General features: G+C 38.1%; 2 protein-coding genes across 5 annotated transcripts in view; one reads left to right on the top strand and one right to left on the bottom strand.

The window, feature by feature from the left end:
- The window catches only part of NIPBL (NIPBL cohesin loading factor), a 154,124-nt gene extending 146,142 nt beyond the window's left edge, over positions 1-7,982 (top strand). Inside the window, 8 exon segments of the mRNA XM_032674687.1 lie at positions 557-757; positions 1,149-1,295; positions 2,818-3,113; positions 3,426-3,600; positions 4,201-4,386; positions 4,948-4,978; positions 4,981-5,208; positions 5,211-7,982. Coding sequence (XP_032530578.1) covers positions 557-757; positions 1,149-1,295; positions 2,818-3,113; positions 3,426-3,600; positions 4,201-4,386; positions 4,948-4,978; positions 4,981-5,208; positions 5,211-5,311 — 1,365 coding nt within the window. The 3' untranslated portion in view covers positions 5,312-7,982.
- Positions 7,983-14,331: 6,349 nt separating this feature from the next.
- The window catches only part of CPLANE1 (ciliogenesis and planar polarity effector 1), a 55,751-nt gene continuing 48,349 nt past the window's right edge, over positions 14,332-21,733 (bottom strand). For 3 of the 4 annotated variants that reach the window (XM_032675380.1, XM_032675378.1, XM_032675379.1), the window contains 7 exons: positions 20,995-21,123; positions 20,021-20,186; positions 18,421-18,482; positions 17,834-17,989; positions 17,578-17,690; positions 17,151-17,235; positions 15,336-15,441 (listed from right to left, as the gene is read on the bottom strand). In XM_032675380.1, coding sequence (XP_032531271.1) covers positions 15,435-15,441; positions 17,151-17,235; positions 17,578-17,690; positions 17,834-17,989; positions 18,421-18,482; positions 20,021-20,186; positions 20,995-21,123 — 718 coding nt within the window. In that variant the 3' untranslated portion in view covers positions 15,336-15,434. Of the gene's footprint in view, positions 14,887-15,271; positions 15,442-17,150; positions 17,236-17,577; positions 17,691-17,833; positions 17,990-18,420; positions 18,483-20,020; positions 20,187-20,994; positions 21,124-21,733 lie in introns of those variants that run through there. The other variant, XM_032675381.1, reaches the window with a different exon arrangement.

Genomic DNA, 21,733 nt, shown 5'->3' with positions numbered 1-21,733 from the left:
CTGGGATTTAACACAGTGTATAGATGCAGAGACAACTTCTCTGAACAGCAGCAGAGTATGAAGAGAATTGAATATGCAGCCTAACTAGAGATTCAGTTTGTTCTGAAGCTGGAGCAGGACCCTTGAATTAAGTAAAATCAACTGGAAATTTTAGGATATATGAAAAGAAAACCCAAACAAACCTCATTTTCTGTTCGTTAGTCCTATTGCACTCATATGGATTTAGTTGGTTTCGCTACAAATGATACCAGGCATGTACATTTGGTAAAATATTCTGTTCATGTATGAACACATTTCAGTGTTCTTGAAAATCGTTTAAATTGAAATACCTGGATGTAGTGGGTAGACAGATTAGCTATATGTTTCTAGCAGAATTTACAGTCAAAGCAGTTCACAAGAAATTCTGATCTCTGACACAAGTTTTCAACTCAAAAGGTAATATTGCCTCAGTACATGTTTTAAATTTAAACTTAAGATGAGCATCCCTTTAAAAAGAGTAAGTTGTAGTGCTTTGGAAGCAATGGTTTGAATAAAACCAAATACATTTCCATTTCAGATGAAAGCAGTGGCTGGTATGAAGATGTCTTACCAGGTACAACAGGCAATTAATACCTGCCCAAAAGATCCTGTAAGAGGTTTTAGACACGATGAGTCATCCAGTGCATTATGCTCACACCTGTACTCCATGATCCGAGGGAACCGTCAACACAGACGAGCCTTTCTCATTTCTTTACTCAACCTCTTTGATGATACTGCAGTAAGTACCACGTTTCGTTCACTTAAAAAGAAGCTAAAATGCAGCATTACAAGCTTAAATTCTCCTTTTACAATGTATTTTTGTGACATAATTATTGACAGCTATTTCCCTAATGTACTTTTTTTGCTTTGTAATATAAGGTATTTATCTATATAGATGCATTTGTTACTTTTATGTAACTCTGTACCTTTTTACTCAGGTTGGACTGATCAGAAATAGTGTGTCTTTGAGTATGACTAAATTTTGCATGTATATATATTTGTGTAGTGTGGGTTTGGGTGGGTGTATAGAATAAAAATTCTGATAATTGTTTTGTTCCATACTGTGAGGAACACAGGACAAGTGTATGATTTGTATGTGTATTTATGTAATTTTTTTGTTTAACTTGCAGAAAACAGAGGTGAATATGCTTTTGTACATAGCCGACAATCTAGCCTGTTTTCCTTACCAAACACAGGAGGAGCCGCTGTTTATAATGCATCATATAGACATTACACTATCAGTTTCTGGTAGCAACCTACTACAGTCATTTAAAGAGGTATATGCATTTATATTTATTATGGTGGCAACATAAGCTGCTCTATAACATGCTATATTTTTCAGTGTACTATTATTATGGTGTGGACCAGTAGCATTGCTTTGTATGTAACCAGTGGTAAAAAACCAAGCAACACTACCTGTTCTGACCTGCATCTCGTAGACACTAGTTCAAAACTTTACTTATATTGCTGCTTATGTTAATAAAAAAGAATGGTGAATTTTGAGATCAATGCTATATAATTTCCCAATATGGCTGAATAATAATTAATTACATGCATCTGGAAGTACATGAATAATCATGGAATACTAGTTTATTGTGGTTGGTTGTATAATTTTAATAATAAAATCCAGTTGACAATTTATTTTGTTATCAAGTGGCAGTTGCATTTGTGTTGCCTGAGAGACTTGAAATACATAGTTTATTACAAGAGAGGGGTGGGCAATATTTCTTAAGGCAGCACATAAGAACCTGAATCATGATAAGTATCTGTTGTTATGGCAATTACACAACCCTGTAATTAAAAGCCCCTGCTTCTTAAAGATTTCAGTGTCTTTCTTTCCTGAACAACTTTTAACAGTAGAAGGTGCAAACTGTCAGGAATCAAACCTCTTTCTAGAATGTCCAATCCAACTAATAAGTACAGGTCAGAGTTGATGCCTGAACATACAGTGCCTGGAAAGTACATTGCTTTGAACTCTTACCCTACTGAAGTTGATTTTTAATCTGCTAGAAAGAGACGTGTGAGAAAGCACATTCTTGAAACTGAGGACCAGTGTGTAGCACCCAGCATAGAAAGGATAAGATCCTGGTTAGGACATGTTATTGTCTATGTCATGAAAAATCGTACCATGTGCAGTAATAATGCACGTATGAAATTCTGTAGCTCTACAAGTAGTAGAACTAATAATAGAATCATAGAATGGTTTGGGTTGGAAGATCACCTAGTTCCAGCCCCCTGTCATAGGCAGGGACACCTTTCATTTGGCCAGGTTGCTCAGAGCCCCATCCATAAACACCTCTAGGGGTGGGGCGATGGATTGTTATTATTAATACTGTCTATGATCACTTTGCTCAGCAGTGTAGTTAGTGTCATAGAATTTTAAGAGACGAGGATTTAAACCATCTTGGACTAGTCTATACCAAAGTGCGTGTGGAAATTTCCATGACACACAGAAATAGCATCTAGGTGAAAGAAAACCAGAATTTTCTTTGATTTATTGTATTTGGCCATGTACCATATTTTACTGTAACTGCTAATAAACTTAAGCAGTCTTTTAAGGATAACATGTCATGGGAATGCTTGTTGTTTCAGTTCCTTGCAAAAAAACTCTAGGCTTTGGATAAATTTTTCAGCATCTTTTGCCATAAAGAAATTTAAAATTATCAAGTTATAAATTAATAATCTTGTTCAGAGAATTCTTGCTTATTTATGCCAGTAATGATTATGAAAAGATTTTTTTAGAAACAACATGATACTTACTCTAATTTTGGAATGTGTGTTAACTTCTCTGCCTTGCAGTCTATGGTGAAAGACAAAAAAAAGGAAAGAAAGCCTTCATCAGATGAGGAGAGTGAGAGTGACAGTAACAGTGGCAGCGAGAGTGAAAGTGAGGAGGAAGCTTCTAAGCCTCGAAGGTTACGGAAACGAGTGGACTCTGATTCAGATTCTGATGAAGAAAATGACATAAATGCTGTGATGAAATGTTTACCTGAAAATTCAGCTCCTTTAATTGAATTTGCTAATGTCTCCCAAGGCATATTATTACTTTTGATGCTGAAACAGCATTTAAAGAACCTCTGTGGATTCTCTGATAGGTAAGGCTATTTAGATAATAAACCACTCATTATGCAGTGAGTTTTGTAAGGATTAGGTTTGGGAGATATTTTTATTTAAGTTGATCATAACTACTTGTTTAAGCAATAGATTTTTGTAAAAGAGAAACCAAATGTGTTAAGTTGAAGGTAACGGAACTCTGAGTTAGAAAAAGCAATGATTTCATTTCTTACTATGTTGTCTATTGTATATGAAATTATTAAAATACAACTAGTTGAAGATTTTTAAAGCTCTTTGTTCAAATTACTCTGGACTTTCCTTAAAAGCTCTTCTCCACTGTTTTCTTTAAACAGTAAAATTCAAAAATATTCTCCATCTGAATCTGCAAAAGTTTATGATAAAGCTATAAACAGGAAGACAGGAGTGCATTTCCATCCAAAACAAACTTTGGATTTTCTGCGAAGTGACATGGCTAATTCCAAGATCACTGAAGAAGTGAAGAGGAGTATAGTAAAACAGTACTTAGATGTAAGTAAAGTTGCTTTGCAGAAAACCTGAAATCCTTTCAAACTAGGTAATACAGTATAAACTTGAAAGTACATGCTGATGTACCGGATGAACATTTCAAAATTTTAAGTTCCTAGTCATCTGATGTGATATGCTGACCTTCCTTTCAGGATGTTTAGCAGGACTATATTTCAAAGACTTCTAATAAGTTTAAACACAATGCAAAGTAATTTCAGCTAAAGAATATTCACCTTTATGGAGTATTTTCTAGTTTCAGGTATCCATCTTGTGTATCGCTCCCGTATAATTTGTTCACTTTATCCCTGTCTGTTTCCATCGTGGGAGCAGAGACTAGATGTAGTTTATTAGCTGTTCCCCCTCTCCCAATAATAATTGAGGAAACTTGCCATTTTGAAAACGCAGGAAGAAATTTTATGTATCTACTAAAAAAAAGATAGCAAAGTTAAGTTTGTAGAACAAAACATAAGCTGTTCATGTTTGAAGTTGCCTGCGGTTTGTTTTACTCTGTTTCTTTATGTTGCTATTGTTTCATCCTTAATGTAATGTGACATAAATGTCTACTTTTAAAGTTACAATGTGGACTAATCTTTTTTTTAATAGTTCAAGCTCCTTATGGAACATTTGGATCCTGATGAAGAGGAAGAAGATGGAGAGGTGTCAGCTAGCACAAATGCTCGGAACAAAGCAATTACCTCGCTGCTTGGAGGAGGCAGCCCTAAAAACAATGCAGCTGAGACAGAGGACGATGAAAGTGATGGGGAGGATAGAGGAGGAGGCACTTCAGGGGTGAGGCGGAGGAGGAGTCAACGTATTTCGCAGCGTATTACGTAAAATGATTTTTATGTGCTTATAAATGTCAGTTTATTATATTAAATGTACACCAAGTAATGTAATCCACATGAAAAAACATTTTGTAGATAGAGATTCTCTACTTAACCGTTTATACAACTTTTGTAGAAAGTTTAACAGAAAAGACAATAAAAAAAAAACCAAACTAGAAAATGAGATTTATCCCGTATAAAAAGTTATTAATTTTCCTTTGGAATGTACTGTGTGTTATCCTTTTTATTGTTGCCAAGTTTTTATGTAGCTTTATGATTCATGTGTATATATAATTTTATATATCAATAAGAGATAAAGACACGGGTACAAATTAAGAGTATGTGGTTTTACAAGGATATGTTAACCCCTTGGCGCTGGCGGTCGCGGTGCGTCTCATTGCCGGCAATGGAATGTGTGCCGGGAAATCCCAACTCCCGGCGTCAAGGGATTAAAAGCAATAAAAGCAATAATTTCACTAAAGTTCTTTTGTGTAACACTTGGTCTTTTTTCCCCCCAATGTTTTAGTCATTGAGAAGGTCAAAACGAAATTCAGACTCTACGAGTTGGCAGCACAGATGAATGAAAGTGTTGATGTCATGGATGTCATCGCTATTTGCTGTCCAAAGTACAAAGACCGACCACAAATTGCAAGAGTAGTACAGAAAACCAGCAATGGCTTCAGTGTTCAGTGGATGGCAGGCTCCTACAGTGGCTCCTGGACTGAGGCTAAGCGCCGTGATGGCCGCAAACTGGTGCCTTGGGTAGACACTATTAAAGAGTCAGACATTATTACAAAAAAATTGCTCTAACGAGTGCTAATAAGCTGACTAATAAAGTTGTGCAGACTTTACGATCGCTGTATGCCGCCAAGGATGGAACTTCCAGCTAATGAATTTGTACATGCAGCCAAATTTACAGGAAATGAAATAACAGAAAAACTTGAAATATCAACTTTCTGGCAAAAAAAAAAAAGTCAGTTAAATGAAGAGTAAGAATGGAACCTGGGACGCGGAAAAAAGAAGGAAATGTTTGGTAAACATTTTGTGGGAGCTTCCTTCGCTGTTGTGCAGCAGAAACTTCTCAGTTCATTTTTACTCCCACTGTATTATAGTTTAACAAAAAATTGTTTATATCTTGAAAAAAAAAACCTTTCTGTTTAAAAAAAATAAACAAGTGAATGTTGGAAATTAGTCTGTTAATGTTCTTAATAAAGTGTTCTTGGAGTTTAACCTAGCAGCGGATGGCTTTCTTTAGCTTAGCCCAGTTTCCAGGAAAGCATTGTTTTACAGGCTGTAAAATGGCAGAATCTCCTGGATATAATTTATTCTGTTGAAGAAAAAAAAAAAAGAAAAAAAAAGCATGCAGTATCTATGACCTATCTGCAGGAGGAGTTTTGTAAATGTAGATTTTGATGTATTAGGTCACCCTGAAATAATACAAGAAAAGGGATCCCCAGCAAATCTGGTGGAACGAATACTGCAATAAATTTTTCTTCTCTTTGTTACTTGTCTGTTTCCATTTGAATTTCTTATTGTAAAGATCTGTTTAAATCCATTTATATTATTTTGCAGTCTTTTATGTAAAATTTACTATATCAGTGGTTTTCAAAACAAGACATAAAATATTGTTTATACAGTTTGTATAGGCTGACTTCTGAATAATTGGTATCTTTTTATTTTTATCCCTGAAAGGGTATAAACACAAGTTAACTCCAGGGTTTTATTGTATCCTGCAATATTTAGTATTAACTATATGATTTAGCACTGTGCCAAACACATTTTCAAGAGTACATTTTGATATAAAAAGAAACTATAGTTTATTCCTTGTATGCTTCAATTTCTTTCTAATGCTGTCCAAATGGTAATTTATGGTAGTTCATATCTGGGGAAAGCTGAATGACTATTCTGCTTGGGCAAACTGGCCATGTGTGCATTTCTCTGTGTTAATATAGAGAGGTTTGTGTCAAGAGGAGATCTCTACCAGTATTTGAGGAGTGAATGGGTATGAGTCTGGCTAATTACACTACATTCCTTCACAAATGAATTTAAAAAAAAAAAAAAAGTTTGTATATTAGACTATTTTTTTTAATTGAAAGATGTTTTCACGTTTTGTAAATTGAAAAAATGCTACTGAAATCTTCCAGAAGCATTTGCTTCAACTGCCTTGCCACAGCCTTTCGTAAGCAGTTTGTCTTCCTAGAGAGTAAGAAAAGTAGCATATTTGCAAACAGGAAAAAAGTCTAAAACCGCTAAACTTCTTAGGGGACTATTAAACCCTGCTGTCTTTTCAAATGTATTTATCGAAAACAGATGTTCCTCAACACGTAATTCTTTTTCTATTATGTTTTGTTTCTTTTACAAATTTAATATATGATAGGATGCTGTTTTTATGAAACTAACTTGCAGAATTCTAATACTTTAGTCAATTTGTGAGGAATAGAACAGTATTCCAAAATATTCTTATGTACAGAAAACTCACATTAAACAAATTATTAATAACTCCTCGGAATCCAGTTAGTAAGTTGTTCCTATAGGAAATGCCTTTTTGCTGTTTCATCACTGGAATTTTTCTGAACAGAAATATTTTTAGCACCTCTTTGTTTTCACAGTTTATAGTGTTTTCTTCACTGTATGAAAGGCCACCTCTTGGGCTAAGATAGATATTGTTAAAGTAGGGAGAAGTACAAGTCGCTCCTCTGCAACACTGGAAGTGAGACATTTTTGGATCAAACAATGAAAGACTGTATTTCTCAGGACCAGATGCAGCTTTTATAGCGGGAGACTCAGAGAATAGAGGGGTTATATAACATGTCACATGTTATTACTAAAAAGAGGTGAAAATACTTCACAAGAAAACTCCCAGGTGATAAAAACAAGGATTTCATACAGTTGCAATGTAAAATGAAATTGTCTGTTAGTCATCTCTGATGCGATTTATATTAAAGCATCTTATCTTTAATAGCTAATACAAATATTTCCTTGTTCATAAATACTTTTCTGGCTTTTTCAATAGCAAAGACGGGGTTTTATTTCAATGTGCTTGGTATTTATTGGAATAAAATTATCAGAAAGAAATTATGATTAAACAATGGAAACCTGAAGGCTAAAGTTGTCTTAGTTGAGGGGATTTAGACTATTACTATATTGTGTGATATGCCAAGTGCTCCTTGATGGGATCTGATGGCTGTTATATAATTTACAGTTATAAAACTGATTTTAGATTATTAAATAAATTGAATATGATTCTTACTATTTAAGAGTTGAATTTTACCCTCCTAAACTACCCAGAGTAATACCTAGTTTTGTTTTGCCAGTCACAAATATTGCAGTTACGTGCTGTGAAAGGAAGAGGTTGCAGTGCTCAGTTTTGGTAAACAAACTCCTGTTTGCTGTGTGTAACATGGGCTGGCAATTTTCAGGAGCAGGAGGTTGAGTGCCCGAGACTGCAGTTGGCATCAGTGCAGTGCTCAGCCTCGGGGTAGCAATTGCGATGTTACCAACATGAACCACGTTGTCAGCAACAACGTGCACCAGGATAAGTGTTTTTCTATATTGTGGGGGGGGAAAAAAAAGGTGTTTGGTTTTGTTTTGCTTTTTGTTTAAGTGCTGCAGTGCAGTAATTGATGCAGTGACACGATTATACTCCTTTGTATTGACAAAGCTTTGTAGTATTTTTTCACTGTATGGCTACCAATTTTTACATACGTGACTATATGATTATTGACTCTTTTATTCTTCTTGCTTTCTTGCTTTGAGTACAGGATCTGTACATGGAGCTTGTTGCAGTAGCTTACCGAAAAAGGGGATATTGTCAAGCTTTTAGAATTAGCACTAACCATATTGTACTTTTTAAGAAAACACAGACACTTCCATAATCTAAATAAGAATGAAATTATTATTTTTAATCTTCCACTTCAGTACTGTAAAATTGCAGAATAATTCTTGAATATTTTCATTATCTCTGCAGCTATACAAGATCACAATAGTTTTTGACAAAACTGTAATTATAAATAAGTATTTTTTAAATGATTCAGTAACGCCCTTTTGTATTTTTGAGGTTCTTAATTGCTTATATTAACAGCTCTAATGTGTATAAAGTAGGCATGGGAAATATTCAACATAAATATTTTAGTGAGGTGTGGCCATTAAAAAAAGCTGTTTAAGTTTTTAAAATTTGAGTCAAACTTTAGCCTTTGTTTTGCTGTTGTGGTGTCACTAGTGAGAATATTGTTACTGTGGAATAATTGGGTTGTGCTAAACACTAGCTTGAACATGAAATACCTTGTAGCACTAAAATAGTTCTTAAATGTGTTTGTGGCTCATTGCAAATGAAGTTTTTAGTTGAGTCAGACTCATGTGGTGCTAGTTAACAGCAGGGCGTTCTGCCAAATGCAAGTGTCAATACTGTTCCAGGGAAATGAATGGATCAGCTCAGCCGATCCTGACTGTACAGCTTTGAGCCCAGGCAGGTACAAGTGACTCTTAATTCAAACAAATGCTTACTGCTTTTCTATGTGCCCAACACTCCTGAAGTCTCATGCCCTACCAATAGCAAGAGTCCAAGCCACAATTCCTATATCCTAGTTTTCTTCCACTCACCAAAGAGCCACCATGATCGTTTTAGCGTTTCCATACCCATGAGAGAATTTGTCATCTTATCATTGAAGTACTGAGTTGTAATGGGAGAGTTCTTAATGTAAGTAGTAAGTTTTAGATTTCATGGTTCCTTGACTAAATATTAAAGTGTTATTGTTATATACAAATAAGTTCATAGTATTTTCATATTTCATTTATTTAAAATAAATGTTTTAAGAGTTCAGTTTGGACCCTTCCACAATGAAACTTGCAAGTTTTTATCTTAAAGTATGAATACACTTTGTTGATCCCTTTCCCACTGTGCTCACACTGCTCAAATTATGCCTGGGGCACCTGTAAGCCATCCAGGGAATACACTTTTGGGTTATTCTGGGAGAATTCTTGCCAGTGTGTGTTCATCCCATCAGACATAACTACATAATTTCTAATTTCTACATTATTCAGGTGCAGTTTTGCACCAAATTTTGGAGTTCTCTGAAAGGAATACTTTTTCTTGGCACTCATGCAGCTGCATACACTGCTCACAGCTACCCGAGTTCCTAGGTCAAATACCCTCCTCAAAACAATCCTTAGGTTGTGGGTTGGCTTGATGGGCACCGATGGGGTGGGCAGAGGATTTATCCCACATGGAACAGCGATAGCTCGGGCCACCAACGCCAGTCGTGTGCACTTGGCAATTGTCCATCCGGGCGAGGGAATCTGCACTGGAGTTGAAGAGGGATGTCACCACATAACTGACTGTCCCAGTTACAGTTTTGACACAGAGTGGCAACTATTTCTCATTATTCCAGTGACTATTAAAAAAAATCTGTTTTGACCTCGAAAGAGCTTTTCTCCATCGCTGTACTTGGTGCAGCTGTGTTGAAAGGCTCCTATTTCTGTCTTGAAACAAGAGCCTGCTTCCTAAAACCTAGAAAGGTGATTCCCATCCCCACCTGCCCAGGGGACTGGTTATTAAAAGGATCCTACTGCTGTGCCTGTCCTGCAGCCTCTGTCTTACAGGAAGCTTTAGTAACGAGCACTTAAACCGTGTTGGGTGGCTACCACTTATGCTGGTGTTGGCTGTAAACCTCACTCCTGAACACTGTTGTTTAAGGAATCAGCTGCCTTTCAATGCACTTCCTCCTTTCCCTTCTCCCAGAATACCCTCTGAATTTGTTTTACCTGTCCCTTATTGTAATTCTCTTCCAACTACAGAAGGCTAGAAAATGTGCTGGACAGCCCAATTTTGTCACTACATATAATTTATTTTTGAGAAACCGTACAGGGGATCATCTGTTTCTCATTCTGACTTCCTAAGCACAGACTGAAGACAGGTTTTCTTTGGGAAACAATCTTTTTTTCAATCTCTTATTTTGCGTATTTATTTTGTTCTCTTCTTAGGATTTATGGTTGCACAAAAATATTGCTTAACTGCACTTAAGTGCCTGTAAGCCAGAAATACATATGTGGAGGGAGACATTCAATGGGTTTGTGTTTCCTTCTTAGACTAAATGTATTCTGTGTGCACAGGCAAACAAACTGTAATGATTCCTTGAGGAGAGCCATTTGTTCCACGTTTATGGAGCTTTTTTATTTTGAACAGTCCCATGTGGAGATGGACTTTCAGATTCAAGGTCAGCCTCAAACACCTCCTGTGATGCATCACTGCAGTTCTGAATGTTACTGTTCCATCTCCACATTCAAACCTGCAAGTCAGATTCAAGTTCTGTGTTTTGGATCACTCCTCATCAATTCTTTTCATTTACTGTCCAAAAGTACTGCTGTTGCCAGAGAGAGGACTCCTTTCCTCCCCTTGTATTGACATCCACATGAAATAATTGGTGCAGAAGTTGTTACAAAGTCTGTGTTCAGCCTTCAAGTCATCTTGACCAAACTTTCCAGACCAACCGTGTACAGGCTTCTACACAGTTACTTTTTCTCTTTGGGCAACCAATAATTATAGGATCCTCCATGATTAGTGTAAATTTTCCCTACCTTTGATTTTTAGGTATTGACTGAGAAACCCACTCAGGCCACTTCCTTAAATGTCACACCACGGATTTTTAGGAGGTCATAACAAGGCATGTATTTCTCTGAGCAGGCCCTTTTCAAATTTGTGTAGTTTCTGAACATTCCTTCCATTTATTTGTTCTGTCTCTACATCAGAAAAAGAAAAAAAAAATTCCATTATTTCAGTGTGTTTAAAAAATTTCCAGTTGAGAATCAGGGTAGTGTTTTGGTGCCTTACCTCTTCTGTCTTACCTGAAGTTCACAATGTGACTTCAAAGGCAAGTTTCAGGGTTGTATTTATTGTTTGGGTAGTAGGTACTGTTGGAGTTTTGTTCCTTTTTCTTACAAAATTTTACAGATCATAGTGCAGATTTAGCTTGTGTACATGTTCCAGTGCCACACACAATTTCTTATTCCACAGCTGAAGACACACTCTTCCACCTTCGGAAGGTGTGAGCCTGATGTTGAGGAGCTAAGGAGCCTGAGAGTCAACCACCTTCCCTTGTAGGTTCCCTTTGAAAATACCTATTTCTCCTTCTTTACTGGCCACTGGTTTTGAAACTAAAACATAAAGGCCAGCCCTGTGTATGTTCAACTCTGTTTTCACAGAGTTTTACATCTTTTTAGTAGTCTCAGTTTAAATAGCCAGAGCTCTGGCTTAGAGACGCAGTTCTGCTGAAGGTGCATAACTTATGTCAGCCAGTGGTAAACAGCAATTTCTTTATTACTCTCTGAGTCCCTTAATCATAAAGATTCATATTAAAGAACAAAAACTATTGAAGTGGTATGTTCTTATTTTGTAGCTTGGTCTTTTTCATCTTATTTTAATTCTTGTATTTCCTTGGGATTATTAGGTTGATAGTGGGTGTTGTCTTCAATATCTCTTTTTAGGGTATGGTTTGTGGGGTTGGTTTTTGTTTGGTTGGTTGGTTTGGTTCTGGTTTGTTTTTTTTTTAACTTCCTGCAAGAAAGTTTTTCCTGAAATAAGTTGCTTTTGGGTTTCTAAAGCTGAAAACTAAAGAAACCAAAGATCAAACATAATCATGTTTAATTGTGAAATTTCAATATCTTTGAGATGGAAATGTCGCACTACTAGACTGCTAAAGGAAGTTCAGGGTTTTATTGGGTGAGACTCCAAAAAAGCATAACTGTGCTTTAGGAAAATGAAAGTTGCTATAGCTTGTTCGACTTGAGCTGTTCCAAAACTCAACCCTTCTTTCTAAAATACTTTCCTCTATTTCTCATTTTTATTGGGTTATTCTAAGTATGCATGACATTATATATATTCTATTTTCCACATTTCCCTACTCTGTATTTCCTTATGTCTTTTCTTAACTAACTGATGCATTCATCTTTCTTTAGCTGATGTTTCATAGTTTACTTCAGTGCAGAGCCTTTTGGCTGCGGCCATGAGGAATCATTGGGTTTAGCACCAGGGAAAGGGTGGGGATACCAATGCCACCCACACTGCACAACAATTAAATTTAGGGGGCAGGGACCTCTCAGGGACTATCCTGAGTCCTGGCTGCTGGTCTGGCCTGGCCCTGAGGCCCCTCCCAGTGTCAGTGATGGTAGGGTGGCTCCTTGTGGGGGTGGATGGTCCTCGGTGCTGCTGGCCCTTCTCTTCAGGGCTCACCAACTGCCTGGGAGTGAAGCCCTGGGCACAGCCTCCTCTACATCCTGCTGCAGCATCTCTTGCTCCTTGAAAATGGACCTCAGGAGGGTTGCAAGGACAACTGACAATAGCAACAAATCCTCTTGATGGTTGCCATGGCGTTCCATCCTTGCAACAGGTATTAAGGATGGTTGCCATGGCACCCGGCCATAGCAAGGGGGTCTCAGGGAAAGCTGCTCTGCAACTCAACCCTAACAACAGGTTTATGGGATGGTTATCATGGCACCATCCCTGAGCACTGGGGCTCAGTGCTGGTTGCCATGGCACTGGTCCCTAGCAACATATCTCAGTGTTTGGTTGCCATGGCATCCTACCTCTGCAACACAGTTTAGGGATGGTGGTCACGGTACCCAAACTCAGCAAGAGGAAATTCTGCCGTGGCACTGCCCACAGCAACAGAGCTCAGCACAGGCTGCCATAGCACTGGCTCTGACAGTGGGTCCTCGTGGGAGACATCTCAGCAACAGGACCTTCTGATGACTCCCATGGCACCTGATCCAAGCAACACGTCCCAGTGCCCACTACCCTGGCAACAGTTCCCAGCAACCTTTGTCTTTGGTTTCTACAGCACCCAACCCTAGCAATGGGTTTTACTGCACCTGCTGCCATCACATCTCAGACAAAGCGTGAGTTTAGCGCTGACATTCTGACTGGGAAGTTTTTGGGCTGCCTCTCTGCCCTTGTTCCAGTGATCTGTGATGCGTTGGATGGGGAGGCACCTGAAGTATTTCCTTCCCCACTGTTAAAATGAAATGAACTTATCACTTTCTCTTCCTTCTCATGGTTGGCTGTGGTCATAAGGAGACTTTCAAACTTGGACAAAACAATATTTTTCACAGTTACTTCCTGATGTTTTTTTGCTGCCACTGAAGAAAGACTTTGAGTAAAAGTCACAGTTTCATGCTTTGGACTGACTCTTGGAAGATATTGGCCCTTTCCATTGGAGATAGTCCCACCCAAGACCGAGTTTTCCAGTCTGGTCACTCCTGTGAGAGAAGCTGATGCAGATTCTGAGGACTGATAATAAATGTGGCCCAGTCAACTGTCAAATCTATCCTGGTATGTGTGGTGTAATACTGTAACAGCCTTTCTCTGAACCTTATTTTTGACATTTGCCAAGATGCAGCTTCACATGGAAATATGAAATTTTTATTTTTTTTTAACTATTACAGTTCTGGATGACAGTAATTGGAAATTAACACTTTTGACTTCCATGAAAATTCAGATTCCTTCACTACAAAAGTAAAAACTACTGCTGGTGAGAGAGAGTCACCACAACTGCATCTGTTCAGACTACCACAACTACTTGATGGTCACTGAACATATGGGAAATTTCCCGTAGATCTCTGGAGGCTGCTAGAGGAGCTCTAAAAAAGCAGCATCATATAGATGGATGAACAGTGATATTGCTCTTTAACCCAGTCCTTTGTGTCTTATATTGCTGTCTGATTTTTCCTAACAAAAGTCTGTATTTCATTTATTGCTGCCTATTTGTACCTCTTTCAGTCATTCCTACTCTTCTAAGATTTCTCTAAACTACTGCACAAGTAAGCTGGGTTTGAAATATGAGGGTAGTGCATATGCACACATACAGTCCTAGTGGTACACAGCAGTGGAACTGCCCCATGTGTAATAATTTACAGCAGAAACTAGTAAATTCACTTTTATTAAATCAGTTTATCACAACCATCATGTTACAAAAATAACTTCAGAACGATGTTAAATACAAAGGTAAAACAGTTGTGCAGTACTCTTAAAATAGAATAACATTTTTTGTACGTATGAGTGTTTCTACATAGAGTAGCTGACCTGGATCTGTTTAAGACTGTTCGTCTCCCTTTACCAACTATATTTAGTTCTTCTTGACCTGAAGACATACAGAAAGAAACTACACATTAAGGAATTGAATTTCACCAAGGTAAGACTGAAAGCAGTGAGAGTTTCCATGCTGCTTAAGAAGGAAGCCAGTGCAAGACCGATCCGTTTTAAGTAGAAAAATTATTGTTGTACTGAAACCAAACACTGACAACTGTTTGGAAGTGCACAGTGGCTGGGAAATTTTCACTTATCTTCCACATCTGCTATCATGGCCTCAACAGCATTCCAGTCCAGCTTGCTGAGGATACTGCCCGTGCTTTCAGAAACGCTGTCGGTGTTGACACTGCCCAGAGGAGAGAAACTCATGCCATGCCCTGCAGGGGCCTGTGGGAGGGAGAGAACATGAGCTGAAAAGTGCATCTTTCAGGGACAGTAGAAAAATCCCACCCTTTTCAAACATGTCCTAATCAAGTTATGTGATTATTCTGCAACAATGCAATTTGTTTTCCTGTTTATGCACTCCAACCAGTGTCTGTTACCTGGACACTGTAACTATGCGGTTGTTAAAAGAACATTCAATTTCAAGGCTCACAAGAATGACTTTGCTTGTAAAGACAAAAGGTACTTCAGTTGAAGCACCATCATTTATGTCCTGCATCTATCCCACACACATATTTAAAACAGAGAACCACATTTTAAATAAAGCAGAAGCAAAGAAAGTGTTAAATTGCAAGTACCAAATAGTTCCTAGTACAACTAGAAATTCTACCTGAAACATGGAGTCATGAGTATCTTGAAGTATTCTTTGGATATCATCAGGTACAGTCCAAGGACTTCCTATGTCTCGATCACTCTCTTGATCAATATCTTCTGTCTGAACTGCAGTGGTAACTTGTGGGGGCTTTTGTTTTGAGGTTCTGCTGACTCCGTACTCAGCAGCTGAGGAGAAAAACAGGCCAACCACAGCATTGTAACGCTTCTTGCTGTTTTCTTCTAAATCTCTTTAAACTTCTCCAAGAACAGAAGCTACAAGTTCTAAGAACTGAAAGCTGTGAGTAAATCCATGTGAAAACAGCATGCCCTGCTATCCTGAGCTAATGTGAGGTGATGGTGAGAAAAGGCTGCTGGTCCCTTCCAGCCTTGTGCTCTGAACTGTCTTCCCAGGCAGAACACAAAGTGGAACACGACATGTACAGTGTCTAGAGCATCCAGGTTCTGCAGCGCAGTCCCCCAAAAAAGGGACATAGCTTCATTATTTGACAGAGGACTAATACTAACAAATCCTGGATTGTGCCTCTTAGAAGACATGAAACTTTAATGAATCCTTAGCAGTGATGGGGTATATTGGAGAAACAGATACAGAAGGTGCCAGGAATCGAAAAAGATCAACTGTATACAGAGTTTAAAAAGAGAATGCATGGAAAGGAGGAGGAAAATTACTTTTCCATGTGTAGAGTGATTCAGGAACAGTCTCCTTTCTGCTTACTATTGCTTCTCTCAATTCTGCATTGCCAACTCAAATACACTGACATTTGGCCATCCAGTTATGTCACTAGTGTATGGCAGAATGCAATCGACCCACAGTATTTCCTAAGTTTTAGGTTGATTCTCTCCTCACTCTTTTTCTGTCTGATCAGAAATTCGCTGCTGTTAACAAGTACTATATCTGTAAAGGCTTTGATTAGGAGGGGATATTATGAGAGGAAACTTTTGTGGATCCAGACCTACAAAGACAGGCATGGCAGAAAGTACCACTAAAATCCAAAAGGGTTTTTTTGTTCAGTCACAAATTTTTCTACAATAACACTATGAAAAAATCATATCTTTTCTACATACTTTACAGATGGTTAATAAAGACAATTTCTATTTTAAGATCTTAGAGAGTAGCAGAATAGAAAGGCAGGGGAGAGGCACAATACTTGTGTCTGGTCTTCTAATTAACTTTCTCTCTGTAGGTTTCAACCAAATGAAACACTCAAGGCTTCTGTCCCTCATGATTTCATAATGTGTGTTTCAGGAATTCACTGAAATCTAGCACATTTTTTCAGATCTTGAAACTACCACCTGGCTAAAACCATTCAGAAGGTAAACAGAGGTGACTGATTAATATTTCACAACATTTTACTTTAAAGGATTTTTATGAGGGGAGAAAATGATGATTTTTATTCTTCCAAACTAATGCTGTATCTGAGGCAGGATGTATTCACAGAATCACAGCATGAGTAAGGTTGGAAGGGACCACAGTGGGTCATCCAGTCCAACCTCCCTGCTCAAGCAGAGCCACCCCACAGCACATGGCACAGGATTGTGTCCGGATGGTTCTTGAATAGTGAGGGAGACTACAACCTCTCTGGGTAACCTGTTCCAGTGCATGCAGTAAAGAAGTTGTCCTCATATTCAGGTGGAACTTCCTGTGCTCCAGTTTCTGCCCATTGCCCCTTGTCCTATAGCTTGGCAACACCGAGCAGAGCCTGGCTCTGTTCTCTTGGCACCCTCCCTTCAGCTACTGATAGACATTGATGAGGTCCCCTCTCAGTTATCTCCACGTTCTGAAGAAGAGAACACATTCTGAAATGTGTTCTCTGTGTCTTACTTTCCCCTGTATTATGTATCTGCACTGCACTATGTCATTGCTCTATGTAACTTACAGTGTCCTAGACTCAACAGGACAGTTTGCAGCGTTTCTTGGTCTTCCTCTGGAAGTACTTTTCTGTAGGGCCATACAGGCATTTCCTGGAAAGCCAAAGAAAGCATTTCTTCTTTTAAATGCAGATCAAACATATTCAAAGATGCTTAAAAATTTCCATCTATGAGTTTTGCTTCCTGGATTACCCAGCACTCTTGCTATGGAAATTTAAGCTACTTTGGATTTAAAGAGAGGCGATAAGGAAAGGTAACTCTCATCATTTAACAGGTCAATGACAACACAGTTATAAAAGCCTCATAACAGGAGACTTCCAGGATTCTAAGACTGATTTTCTACACAGGTATTAAAGTTCCTTCTCACAAAAATGCAGCAGTAGCTTGAAGATCATCTTCAGCATGGGCCTTCATCAAGGAGTAGTTCTTTCTTACCCTGGGACTGTGTTAAACAAGAGCTGGGGTTGCCACGGCGTAATCTTTGACCAAAGCTGGGTTTGGCAGCAATTCTGCTCCTTTCTGACAAAACCCGACTGTTCAGAAGCCCTCTAAAATAAGAAAAAACAGAAACAGAGCAACAAAGCTTAATACTTACTATTGTCTACCACCTATCATTCCTATACATAACAATTTCACAGTGTGGCTAAAGACACAAGACACAAGAGAAGGTTTAATGCTTAAGAGCTGTTACCCTTTACTAGATGCCATATGCCTTCTTCTGTACCCTTGAGGTGATCTGGTGCTGGACAAAGTTTTATGATCATGTGCTGGTGTTTCAGATAACATTTCATTCATCAGAGAAAGTGCCTGTGATATTCTCATTCTGTGATGCTCAGATAACAGGGCTCTATGGAGAAATAATATTATACATTACCTCATGCTTTCACTCATTTCGTTGCAGCTGGCTGTGAGTCTTGTAAGGTTACACGAAGAACATTTTTTTTGCAGTTTCACAGAAGATGTACTAAACCTTTTAAGATCACTACCAAAAAGTTAAATAATTTCCTACCATGAGTTTGACAGAATGAATGAGTCAGTGTTAGGGAAAAAAAGAAACAATGAAATTTGGAAGTGAAAAATACAGTCAAAGGATGAAACATTTCAGGATTTTCCTAAATGGCAAAACAAACATAAATATTTATGCTTTTCATTGACATATCTTGACATATCACTGATATCTGAAGTTTCAGAGACAAGATAGTTAAAACTACCTCTTTCTTAACACTGAAAGATTAATATATAAATAAGGAGATTAAAGTTATATTTACAGCAACTCACTTGTCTTTTTCTTCTTTCCTCTTCTGGAACATTTTAATATCCTTTGAAGTAGGACTATAATGCTGTGTAAGAAAAAGTATAAAATTCATTAACTTGCTATGTACTGTGCTCTCATTCCAATCTCTCACTCTCAAATGTACTATTTGACTTAAAAGTTACTGCTTAAGACATCTTCAGAATGAAAAACAGTATGAAAGTATACAGCCCTACCAGAAAATTCAGGCAAGATTGTCTCTATAACTTTTCCAGTCTCTAAAAATATACTGAAAGCTTGCAGTCACATCTTCCATAAGTCATATGCTCTAAACATAACTTCCTAGAGAGATGTTTTCACTCTCAAGCTCAAAGCTTCAAATGGCCTTGCCTTAAGTCTGCTAAAAATCAATGATGTTCCTAATAATGACTAATTTAAAAAACAGGTCAAGGTTGCACTTTGGCCTGTGTTTGCTAGAGTAAAATTTGAATTTTTCAATGTTTTCTTCTTAAAGAAATAAAAAGTAAAACCTATACCAAACCACCTACAAAATCTGAGAATCCCTCCACTAATGATTTCAGGAGAAAAGCCTATGACAAAAGCATCAAGTATATATTTATGGTTGGCAACACAGGAAAGGGGGAGCAAGCAGGATCTATTTTTCTCTAATCACTTCTCTCCACAGGTGTACAAAAAAAGCAACCCATGCTCCACTCTGAAGGGCTGTTTGAATCCAGGGGAATAATGTATTTCAAATAGATGAGATCTGTTACTCTTTCTAAAAGTGAATACAATTGAATTATTTAGTAACAGGAACTTGGTGTGTTACATGTTTGCTACTTTGGAGTTAAAACCAGCAGAGCTTCTGCCTGGAAGTATTTACAGCATCTCTGAATTCAACTAAGTAAAAAGTATAGGGATATATTTGCTGTTATTATGTCTCATGTCCTATAACCCCAGAGCTTCCCCTGATTCATTAGGGTCTTTTCAGGTCCTAAAGGTGGCCCCGGATGACAAATGCATGTTTTAAGAATTAATACTGATTCGGAAATCACTTCTGAATGGCTTTTGTAACTTCCTCCCCACCCCTCCCCCCCCAGTTATTTCCAGCACAGTACGGATCAGAAGAGATTTATCAGGCTATAAACTTGTATTTACTACTAACCCTTATAATTGTACACACTTCTGTGTGGGTGATGGCAGCCCTCAGTATCTAATCATGTTCCTAAAGGATTGCTGGCATTTAAACTCTGCTTTTTAAATCCAGTGAGGTTTTGGAGGGGCGTACAGATGAAACAAATGTAAACACATCTTAGCAACTGCTGTAGCTCTTACTCCCTGACAAGCAGTGGCTGTTACAGCTGTATCCATTACAGTTAAAAGACTGTATGTCCTAATTGCAACCAATTGCCAATTGCCATCGCTGCAGCCTGTGAAGAAAACTGGTGCATTTGCTCACTGATCTCTACTGACACAACTATGTCCAGCTCCAATAAAATAAAATTCTACAAGCCCCCAATATTAAAATAGAAAAAAAAATACTATCAACCTTTATACTATCTAACCTGAATAATCAACACTTGTACAACATGTAACAATTACTCTTCAAGTTCCCATTATTCTTACCACATTCTTTCTTAGGTTGAATGGATTACATTCTTTCTGTCTTTGTTCCTCCAGTTTCTTCATATATTCTCTCATTCTTTCCTTTTGCTTTCTTTTCATCCATGTTTGTATCTCTTTCCTCTCCTTTTCTGTTTTTTGAGAATGTGCAGCAGCAAAACCATGAAACCTGAGAGCAGATGTGAATAAGAAATAATCTAGTACGTCCTGTAAATTGCAACCTGTGGCAACTACACGATATAATAAAAATACTGTTAACCCTTAAAATTCTGACTCAGCTGGAAGCATAAGTAATGAATGAACAAGAGGGGAAATTTTCTTCTGCCAAAATTTTGCTCCATAAATCCTGGCACACAAGTAATTCCAAATGTTTCCTAAATTTTTTCTGCCAGTTGTCAACTACATCCAGATAACAGGACGGGAGCTTAAACTGATGTGAGCTGTGGCACCAGTGCAACAGACTGGCATCCTTAACAGCTGTATTTTTTTGTTTTGTCAGCAGTTCAGATCACAAACAGGAGTAAGAAACAGCTGTCACTTTGACCTCTCTCAGGAGAGAACACAGCTGATTTTATAACTGACACTCAGGAGGTGTAGAAACCTCCATCAGGAAGGGAAGCATAACAAGCCAGAGTTTGGGGCCAGAAGCTTCTGAATCTGCTGTGCCACTGACAGCAAATTTCTACTCTGTCTTTCAGAACTGTTTTAGAAGGTCCCAGTCCATTTGCTGAACTGAGTCTGCTGTATATAGAGATTTCTGCCCGAGCCTACAACTGGTAAACCAAAATAACAGAAAACAACAAGCACGTTTTACAAGCCAGTAAATTTGTGGCTATTAAACAGTTCTAATACTAGTCCCATTAACATCAACTCAAACACATACTTGCTTCCATCATTTACAGGGTATGAGCTATAAGAAAAATAACAAGGGTTAAAACACTTTAACTGGCACATAATAAAAACAGCCATGGTATTACCTAGGGATTTTCTTAGCTTGTGTTTTTGTAAAGCCCAGCTCCGGCAGAGAGATGTCACTCTCTACTACACGATCATTAATGTCAGTAAAACCACTCAGACCAGTAACTTGCAGGGGATCTTCTAAAGAGCTTGAAGTTAGGTAGAGGAAAAAAAGATGTTACCAATTTAATGCAGAACAGGACTGTGAGAACAACAAGCTAAAATCCTTCCTCCCCTGCTTAAAATGAGAACATTCAGGTTGTTTTACACAAAGCCTTTGGACTGGATTTTCTTTCCCCACATCTCTACTGTGTGCACACAAGCAGTACCTGGACCATGTGTGTAGATGTACCACCTTAAAAAGGTGTCAGCCCTCCCCTTAGCTTTGCTGTTATCAAGTACACTTGAGCCAACATATATCCAGAAGTCTGACCCCATCCAGAGCTGAAATGCCTGAGCTCCACTGGGGTGTGTGAACAAGGCTGGCCCAGAGGAGGCTGAGCTGGAAGCCAGGAGCACCCACAGGGGTTTGTATTGCTGCACATGCTGAAATAAGGTTATGGGATGCTACCAGTTTAGGGAACCCCCAGTCTCAGTGATCTTCTGAGCAAGAATCAGTGTGAGTGAGAGGATAGTTTTACCTGAATTCTGCCCATTTCTTTCCTCTCTTTTTATCAGTTGCTCCCACCAAAAAACAAATCTCATAGTTTATGACTACAAGCCATAGTTGCTTCAAGTTACTCCTTTGGGTAAAAATCC

This window comes from Chiroxiphia lanceolata, chromosome Z (assembly GCF_009829145.1).
Source record: "Chiroxiphia lanceolata isolate bChiLan1 chromosome Z, bChiLan1.pri, whole genome shotgun sequence".
NCBI classification, from domain to species: Eukaryota; Metazoa; Chordata; class Aves; order Passeriformes; family Pipridae; genus Chiroxiphia; species Chiroxiphia lanceolata.
The sequence above is the reverse complement of the archived record's forward strand: the minus strand, read 5'-3'. Positions and strand labels throughout refer to the sequence as shown.